Source organism: Melozone crissalis, unplaced genomic scaffold (genome assembly GCF_028551555.1).
Source record: "Melozone crissalis strain CALT ecotype California unplaced genomic scaffold, PUWL_Pcris_2 ptg000198l_1, whole genome shotgun sequence".
Taxonomy (NCBI): Eukaryota; Metazoa; Chordata; class Aves; order Passeriformes; family Passerellidae; genus Melozone; species Melozone crissalis.
The window spans coordinates 2,372,789-2,382,766 of NW_026535962.1; the positions used below are offsets into that span (position 1 = coordinate 2,372,789).

Below are 9,978 nucleotides of genomic sequence, written 5' to 3' on the forward strand. Positions count from 1 at the left end.
GGGTCCCGCCTGGATACACCACGGGGCTTTGGCAAAGCTTCTCCAGCTGCAGGGAGGCTCAGGGGCTTCCACTCTGAGGCTTCCCGAGGGCTGGAGGTGGGGACAGGGGATTTATCCCGGGCCATGGAGCTCATCCCAGCACTTACCTTGCTGGAAATGGGAATTGTGAGCCAGGGAACCCCTCAGGAATTGTGAGCCAGGGAACCCCACAAACCCAGGAGCTCAGAGACCATTTGGGATGGCAGGGTTTATTTGCTACAGGATCTGTGGGCACACAGACACACAAATCCCGAGGGATGGGGATGGAATCCCATCCCTGGGGCTTCATCCCAGCACTTACCTTTCTGGAAAAGGGAATTGTGAGCCCTGGAACCCCTCAAGCTGCTCCCCACAAACCCAGGAGCTCAGAGACCATTTGGGATGTCAGGGTTTATTTGCTACAGGATCCATGGGCACACAAATCCCGAGGGATGGGGATGGAAAGGAGCAGAAATGTCCCTGGGAATGCTGTGGCACTCCGTGGGCCGGCAGAGGGGCTGGAATTTGCTTCCCCTAGGCCGAGGGCGCGAAGCCCACACGGTTGTTGGCCATGTCGAAGACGGTGTAAAATTCCTTCAGGAAAACGTTTCCCAGGATCCAGAGGGGCTGCCCGTCCTGGGAGGGCAGGTAGGTGGCCTCGATGGCCAGGGTGCAGTAGCCATTGCTCTGGAGGGGGGAATAACGGGGGGTCAGCACGGGGGGAGCATCACTGCTGGAGCTACGGGATCTTCCCGGGGCCTCGGGATTGCTCGGGATGTTCCCGGTGCCATGGGAATTCTCAGCATGTTCCTGGTGCCTCGGGAATGCTTGAGAAGTTCCCAGTGCCTGGGAAACTCTCGGGGTGTTTCCAGTGACTGGGGAACTCTTGGGAATTCTCAGGATGTTCCCAGCACCCGGGGAACCCTCGGAACCCTTGGGATGTTCCCAGTGCCTCAGGAACTCTTGGCAACTCTCGGGATATTCCTGGTACCTGGGGGACCCTGGGGAATCCTGGGGCTGTTCCCAGTGCCTCGGGAACTCTTGGGAGCTCTCAGGATGTTCCCAGTACCTGAGGAACTCTCAGGAACTCTCAGGATGTTCCCAGTGCCTGGAGAACACTTGGGATGTTCACGGTACCTGGGGAACCCTCAGGAACTCTTGGGATGTTCCTGGTGCCTTAGGAACTCTTGGGAACTCTTGGGATGCCCCTGGTACCCAGGGAACCCTGGGGAACTCTCAGGTTGCTCCTGGTACCTGGGAAATTCTCAGGAACCCTCGGGATGTTCCCAGTGCCTGGAGGTGTTCCCAGTACCCGTGGAACCCTGGGGAACTCTCAGGACGTTCCCAGAGCCTCAGGAACCCTGGGGATGTTCCTGGTACCCTGGGAACCCTGGGGATGGATCCCAGTACCCACGGAACCCTGTGGAACCCTGGGCTGGACCCCACAGACCCCACACGTACGTCGAGGACGTAGGCGCTCGGGGGGAGCGCGAGCCGAGCGCCGCCGATGCCGAAGGTGAGCTGGGGCATGCTCTGGGTGTCACTGCAGTCCACAGCGTACTGAGGGGACAGGGACACGGCTCATGGCAGCCAGGGGGCATGGGGGGACAAACACCCCGCCCCTGGAAGCGCCACACCGCAAAATCATGGAACGGTTTGGGTGGGAAGGGAATTTAAATCAATCACCCGGTGCCACCCCTGCCATGGCAGGGACACCTGCCACTGTCCCCAGGGGGCTCCAGCCTGGCCTGGGACACTGCCAGGGGTCCAGGGGCAGCCACAGCTGCTCTGGGAATTCCACCCCAGCCCCTCTCCCAAGATTTCTTCCCAAAATCTCATCTAAACCTGCCCATGGAATCCTGGAATGGTTTGGGTTGGAGGGACCTCAAAGCCCATCCAGTGCCACCATGGGTCCCACACCCCCCACTGTCCCAGGGTGCTCCAGCCTGGCCTGGGACACCGCCAGAGATGGCACAGCTGCTCTGGGACATCACCCCAGCCCCTCCCCACCCTCACAGGGAGGAATTCCTTCCCTGCATCAACCCTAAATTCCCTCACTTTCACTCTGAACCCATCTCCCCTTCCCCTGTCACTCCAGACCTTTGTCCCAAGTCCCTCTCTGGCTTCCCTGTAGCCCCTTCAGATCCTGGGACGGGCTGTGAGGTTCCCACACAATGTTCTCTTCTCCAGGCTGAGCATCCCCACCTTTCTCAGCCTGATGTCCCCCTGCAGTCCCTTTTCCTGCAGGTGCCACCTGAGTTTTTGTAGGACCTGGTCAAACCCAGGGCTCTGACTCCCACGCAGGCTCCCCACTGCTCCAGACCCCCCCAAACCCCCACACTCACCCCATAGCTGGTCTCCTGGGCTCCCAGGGCCTCCAGGATGCTCTCTATGTACTCCTGGGGCACGGTCAGCAGGAATGTCCCCGTGTCCACGATGGCCTGGCAGCCCTGGCTGCACCAGCCGGTCGCTGACTGCCCGATGGCAACCCTGGCAGGACAATGGGGACAAGGACGTGGCTTTGGGCACCCCCAAACCCAAAGCATCGGGCCTGGAGCCCTGCAGAGCAGGGTGTGATGGCCAGGGGTGCAAACACCACTCACTCCTCAAGTGCCACCTGCCAGTAGAGCCTCTGTGTCACCGGTGCCCAGGTGATGTCCCCCTGGAAGAGCTGGGGGTCCACGCCCCCCAGGAGGAGCTCGCCCCCGTAGTCGTAGGTGGGCTGGCTGTGAGGAAACAGAGCCAGGAGAGCCCTGTGGTCAACGTGGGATGGAGAGGGGGGAGTGCCCGAGGAACCCTCAGGGGGACAGGCAGGGGACAGCAGGATGTGAGGGATGGGGGCACCAAGATGTACAGGCAGGGCACACCAGGATGTGAGGCAGGGGACACCACAACATGCAAATAGGTGACACCAGGATGTGAGGGCAGGGGACATCAGGGTGTGAAGGTAAGGGACACCATAACATGCAGGGGACACCAGGACATGCAGGCAGGACACACCATGACATGAGGGCAGGGGACACCAAGATGTGCAGATAGGGGACAGCAGGACATGAGGGCAGAGGACACCAGGATGTGAAAGTAGGGGACACCAGGATGTGCAGGCAGGGGACACCACAACATGCAGGGGACACGAGGACATGTGGGCAGGGCACACCAGGATGTGCAGATAGGGGACACCAGGACGTGAGGGATGGGGACACCAAGATGTACAGGCAGGGGACATCAGGATGTGCAAGCAGGGGACACCTGGACATGAGGGCAGGGGACAGCAGGATGTGCAGGGGACACCACAACATGCAGATAGGGGACACCAGGATGTGAGGACAGAGGACACCAGGATGTGAGGGATGGGGGCACCAAGACGTACAGGCAGGGCACACCAGGACGTGCAAATAGGTGACACCAGGATGTGAGGGCAGGGGACATCAGGGTGTGAAGGTAAGGGACACCATAACATGCAGGGGACACCAGGACATGCAGGCAGGACACACCATGACATGAGGGCAGGGGACACCAGGAGGTGAGAGCAGGGGACAGCAGGATGTGCACATAGGGGACATCATGACATGAGGGCAGGGGACACCACAACACGCAGGGGACGCCAGGACATGAGGATGTGAAAGTAAGGGGACACCACAACATGCGGGCAGGGGACACCAAGATGTGCAGATAGAGAACAGCAGGACATGAGGGATGGGGACACCAGGACATGCAGGGGGCCAAGACATGAGATCAGGGGACACCAGGACATGCAGACAGGGGACACCAGGACATGCAGATAGGGGACACCAGGACGTGCAGATAGGGGACACCAGGACGTGAGGGCAGGCCACACCAGGACACTCAGAGCGCCCTGCAGGGCTCTCACCGTGAGAAGTAGAAGCTGAAGACGGGCTCGGCGAGCTGGTTCTGCTCCAGCATGCCCCCCAGGGCCGTGGCCATGCCCCCCACGGCCAGCGAGGGGAAGGCCATGCCCAGGATGCCATCGAAGGCCGCGAAGTAGAACGGCCGCGTGGGCTCCTCCTGGCTCAGCCCCAGCTCCTGCTGGGTCACTGTGATGCTCTGGATCTGCAGGGAAAGGGGATCTGAGGGGGGGCTGCTGCTCCCAAGGTGCCAACAGCACCAGGCAGAGGGGAAAATTGGGGAAAAAAACCCAGGAATTGGGGTAAAACACAGCCAAAGGCCAACTGGTGACTGGGTTTGTCGCAGGGGTTCTTGGATGAGGGAAGAGATGAGGATCTGACTCCATGTTTCAGAAGGCTTGATTTATTATTTTATGATATATATTACATTAAAACTATACTAAAAGAATAGAAGAAAAGGTTTCATCAGAAGGCTGGCTAAGCTAAGAATAGAAAGGAATGATAACAAAGGTTTGTGGCTTGGACAGAGAGCTCGAGCCAGCTGACTGTGATTGCCCATTAATTACAAACAACTCTATGAAACCAATCACAGAGGCATGTGTTGCATCCCACGGTAGCAGATAACCATTGTTTACATTTTGTTCCTGAGGCCTCTCAGCTTCTCAGGAGGAAAAATCCTAAGGAAAGGGTTTTTCATGAAAAGATGTCTGTGACAACTAACCGACTCTCAACCCTCCAACCATGGTTTAACAGCCTAGTCACAAAACAACCAATAACGCCCCTAGACAAAAAAGGACCCAAATGAGCCCTAATTTTAACATCCCTCATCATCTTCCTCCTGCTCATTAACCTCCTATGACTGCTACCCTACACACTCACCCCAACCACCCAGCTCTCCATAAACCTGGCCCTGGGCACTCACCCTGAGCGTGTCGGAGCCCAGCACGATGGTGACGGAGCCGCTGCCGTAGGACACGTTGTAGGACTGGCCCCTGGGCGTGAAGGTGGCTGAGGCACTGGGCTGGAACTTGGCGTGGTTGACTGGGGGAGGGAGAAGAGGGAAAGCCCTGGGCATGGGCAGTGAAATGCCATGAGGAGGAATTTCACTGCTGGGCGTTCCCTTGGGGTGGTTCCCAGGGGTTAGGTCCTGTATTGCAGTGGGATTTCATTTCTGGGTGCTCCATCAGTGGGATGTCACTGCTTGGTGCTCCTTGGGATAATCCCCAAGAAGCAGGTCCTTTTTTGCAGTGGGGTTTCACTGCTGGGTGCTCCTCGGGGTGATTCCCAAGGAGCAGGTCCTGTTCTGCAGTGGGATTTCACTGCTGGGTGCCCCATCAGTGGGATTTCACTGCTGGAACCTCCCTGAGATAATCCCCAAGGAGCAGATCCTGTTCTGCAGTGGGATTTCGTTGCTGGGTGCTCCATCAGTGGGGTTTCACTGCTGGGTGCTCCTTGGAGTAATCCCCAAGGAGCAGGTCCTGTTCTGCAGTGAGATTTCACTGCTGGAACCTCCCTGGGATAATTCCCAGGGGTCAGGTTCTGTATTGCAGTGGGATTTCACTTCTGGGTGCCCCATCAGTGGGGTTTCACTGCTGGAACCTCCCTGAGATAATCCCCAAGGAGCAGGTCCTGTTCTGCAGTGGGATTTCATTTCTGGGTGCTCCATCAGTGGGATTGCCAGGAATGGCCAGGGAGCACCTCTGAGACCCCTGGGATGGCCAGGGAGCATCCCTGAGGTCCCTGGGGTGGCTGTGGGGATTTGAGGGCTCTGAGCTTCCCAATGAAGGCACAGCAACCCCAGCCCAGCATCCCAGGGTCATTTTTCTGGCATTGTGATATCCCCAAGGTGACAGGGGAAGAACAGGGACAAGGATGTGGCTTTGGGCACCCACTGGCACCTAAACCCATTTTGGGGTGCTCTGAAACACATGGAGCCTCAAGCCCGGCAGCCCTGAGATAATTGGCACTGATTAGTGAGCACTAATTACTCCCAGGAGCAGGAACGTCCCTGCTCACAGCATCCCGGGCTACTCACAGCAAGCAGGACTCTTGCAGTCCGTGGAGGGCACCCACAGGTTGGAGGAGCCGGTGTCAAAGAGCACCAGGAACTTCTGGGGGGGCTCCCCAATGCTGATCTCCCCAAAGTAGGAGGACTGGGAAAAAAAGGGAATTTTCATTGGCCATGGGATCAGGGACAGAGCAGGCGCCCCTCTGGCATCCCCCAGCCAGGCTGAGCTTTTATCCTGCTTCTACTTCCCCCAAAAAATGAAATATTAAATCATTATTGTGGGTTTGTTTCATACAGAAAAGCCTGGCTCGTTGTGGCTGGGTGTAAACTTCCTTGGGGTTCAAACCAGCAGTTAAAAAGTGGGGGAAAAAGCAATTTAAGGGTGGGGGGGGGAAAGCAATTTAAAGGTGGGTAAAAAAGCAATTTAAAGGTGGGTAAAAAATCAATTTAGGAATGGGGGGAAAACAATTTAGGGTTGGGGAAAAAATCAATTCAAGGGTGGGGAAAAAATCAATTTAAGGGTCAGGGGGAAAGTAATTTAATGGTGGGGAAAAAGCAATTTAAGGGTGGGGAGAAAAGCAATTTAAGGGTGGGGATAAAGCAGTTTCTCACTGCTGGAGGCTCAGGGGTGCCCAGGTTGCTGAGGCAGCTGGGAGGGAGGGCACTCACATCCAGGTGGTTGGCTATGGGCTCCCTCACCACGGAGCCCTGGCTGGGCTGGTATTTCTTCACCGGATCGTATTTGATGTGCTTCAGGAAATCATCCAGCACCCCAGCTGCCCTCATCTGGTCCCGGATGGACAGGCCTTTCTTCAGGCTGATCCTGCACAGGCAGAGGCAGAGCACAGCAGAGCACAGCAGGAAAGAAGAAGATTTCAGCATTTTCAAAGGGCTTGGTCTCTGGGCTCCTTTGAGACAGGACAGGAGCTCTCCATGTCCAGGAGCTCTGCAGATCCCCAGGAACTGCTCTCCACATCCCAGGAGCTGCTCTCCATATCCCAGGAGCTGCTCTCCATGTCCAGGAGTTCTCCATCCCCCAGGATCTCTCCATGCCCAGGATGTCTCCATGTTCTCCCAGGATCTTTCCATACCCAGGATCTTTCCCTGCCCAGGATCTCTCCATGCCCCGGATCTCTCCATGCTCTCCCGGGATCTCTCCATGCCCCAGGATCTCTTGTTGTCCAGAATCTGCTCTCCACATCCCAGGATCTCTCCACATCCCAACATCTCTCAATCTCCCAGGATCTCTCATTGTCCAGAATCTGCTCTCCATCCCCAGGATCTCTCCCTGTCCCGGAATCTTTCCATGCCCAGAATCTGCTCTTCATGCCCAGGATCTTTCCATGCCCCAGGATCTCTCCATGCCCAAGATTTCTCCCTGCCCAGGATCTGCTCTCCATGCCCCAGCATCTCTCCATGTCCAGGATCTCTCCACATCCCAGGATCTCTCCCTGCCCAGAATCTGCTCCCCATGTCCCATATCTCTCCATGCCCAGGATATCTCCATGTTCTCCCAGGATCTCTCCACATCCCAGGATCTCTCCATGCCCCAGGATCTCTCGTTGTCCAGATTCTGCTCTCCCTGCCCCAGGATGTCTCCATCCCCCAGGATGTCTCCATCCCCCAGGATGTCTCCATCCCCCAGGATCTCTCCCTGCCCCAGGATCTCTCCATCCCCCAGGATCTGCCCCGCTCCGTGCCCCCCGCGCATCCTCCTCGCTCCCACCATCTCGCCATCCCCTCTGTCCCTGTCACCCACCTGACGGCGCCCTGGGCCAGCTGCAGCCACGCCAGCACCACCGGCAGCCACCTCATGGTGCCCGCAGCCCTCGGGAGGGGCAGAGCCCGCCGGGGCTGCGCTTTTATCCCGGGAGGCAGCGCCGGCTCTGATCCGGGCCGGCCTCAAGGGCGGCTTTGTGCCCCGGGACGCTGCGGGATCGGCCCCATCAAAGGGCAGCGAGAGATAAGGGGCAGCTCTTATCGGGGACCGGGGACCCGACGTCACCGCGCTGTGTCCGGGCCGCGCTGGCCAAAATCCCCGGAGCTGCTCGCCAGCCCTTGCAGCGGGACAAAGGGACTCGGTGCTTGGGAAAGGCTTTGGTCTGCTCGCCTTCCGCCCCTGGAGAGAGGGATGGAGGCGGGGAGGGCACGGGCGAGGAGATGGAGAACAGCAGGGTCCTCCTGTGGTGTCCTCCAGGATGGTCCCCAGTTCCTCCTCTCGTTCCCTCCAGGATGGTCCCCAGTTCCTCCTCTCATTCCCTCCAAGGTGGTCTCCAGGTTCCTTCCCTTCCTTTTTCAATGATGTTCTCCAGTTCCTTCTCTCATTTCCTCCAAGGTGATCCCCAGTTCCTTCTTTCATTTCCTCCAGGATGGTCCTCAGGTTCCTTCTCTTGCTTTTTACATGATGTTCTCCAGGTTCCTCCTCTTGTTTCCTCCTGGGTGATTCCCAGGTTCCTCCTCTCATTCCCTCCAGCGTGTTCCCCAGGTTCCTTCTTTCATTTCCTCCAAGGAGATCCCCAGGTTCTTCTCCCTATTTTTCCAGGATGGTCCTCATGTTCCTCATCTCATTTCCTCCAAGGTGATCCTCAGGTTCGTTCTCTTCCTTTTTCAATGATGTTCTCCAGGTTCCTCCTCTTGTCTCCTCCAAGGTGGTCCCGAGTTTTTCCTCTCATTTCCTCCAAGATGGTCGTCAGGTTCCTTCTCTCATTTCCTCCAAGGTGATCCCTAGTTCCTTCTCTTGTTTCCTCATCTCATTTCCTCCAAGGTGATCCCCAGGTTCCTTCTCTTGTTTCCTCCAGGATGGGTCCCCATGTTCCTTCTCTTGCTTTTTCCAGGATGGTCCCCAGGTTCTTTCTCTCATTTCCTCCAAGGAGATCCCCAGGTTCTCCCTCATTTCTCCAAGGTTCCTTCTCTTCATTTTTCAGTGATGTTCTCCAGGTTCCTCCTCTCATTCCCTCCAGGATGTTCTCCAGGTTCCTCCTCTCATTTCCTCCAAGGTGATCCTCAGGTTCCTCCTCTCATTCCCTCCAAGGTGGTTCCCAGGTTCCTTCTCTGCTTTGCTCCGAGGTGTTCCCCAGAGCTGTCCGACCTGCTCCTGCTTTCACTATTTGGACAGAAATCCCCCAGTTGGGTTTGGTCACCATCTAAATATTTTCTAGCAAACAAACCAAAGCTTTTTTGGTGATAACCAAAATATTTCCCGGCAAAGGGGGCTGTTACCCAGATATTTTCCACTGCTTGCATCCCAAATCCAAGCAAGACAGCTCTTGGAGAAGACACCTGAGGGATTTGCTGCAGCAGGAATTATGGATTTGGGGTTTCCAGCAGGATTTTGGGTTTCCAGCAGGATTTGGGGTTTCCAGCAGGATTTGGGGTTTCCATCAGGATCTAGGGATCCAGCAGGATTTAGGGTTTCCAGCAGCATTCAGGGTTTCCAGCAGAATTTAGGGATCCCAGCAGGATTTTGGGTTTCTAGCAGGATTTGGAGTTTCCAGCAGGATTTTGGGTTTCCAGCAGGATTTTGGGTTTCCAGCAGGATTTGGGGTTTCCATCAGGATTTATGGTTTCCATCAGGATTTGGGGTTTCCAGCAGGATTTGGGGTTTCCAGCAGGATCTAGGGATCCAGCAGGATTTTTGGTTTCCAGCAGGATTTAGGGTTTCCAGCAGAATTTGGAGATCCCAGCAGGATTTTGGGTTTCCATCAGGATCTAGGGATCCAGCAGGATTTGGGGTTTCCAGCAGGATTTAGGGTTTCCAGCAGAATTTAGGGATCCCAGCAGGATTTTGGGTTTCCAGCACGATTTTGGGTTTCCAGCAGGATTTGTGGTTTCCAGCAGAATTTAGGGATCCCAGCAGAATTTAGGGATCCCAGCAGGATTTATGGTTTCCAGCAGGATTTGTGGTTTCCAGCAGAATTTAGGGATCCCAGCAGGATTTTGGGTTTCCAGCAGGATTTAGGGATTCCAGCAGCAGAGATGTGGTGATCCCCACACAGAGCAGGGATCTCACGCCCAGGATTTCCCTCGGGGCCTGGCTCTGGGCATTCCCTCTGCTTTGCTTTCAGTTTCTCTTCTGCGTTGCCTTGG

The 9,978-nt window shown here is 56.3% G+C and overlaps 1 protein-coding gene across 1 annotated transcript; it reads right to left on the bottom strand.

Annotated features, from left to right (window-relative positions):
• Positions 1 to 552: 552 nt before the first annotated feature.
• Positions 553 to 7,707, bottom strand: PGC (progastricsin). Its single transcript, XM_054293926.1, has 9 exons — positions 7,652 to 7,707; positions 6,562 to 6,715; positions 5,920 to 6,037; positions 4,807 to 4,925; positions 3,890 to 4,089; positions 2,622 to 2,744; positions 2,364 to 2,508; positions 1,480 to 1,578; positions 553 to 705 (listed from the first exon to the last, which is right to left on the bottom strand). The coding sequence occupies exons 1-9, from the start codon at positions 7,705 to 7,707 to the stop codon at positions 553 to 555; spliced, it is 1,167 nt and encodes a 388-aa protein (XP_054149901.1).
• Between the last annotated feature and the right edge of the window lie 2,271 nt (positions 7,708 to 9,978).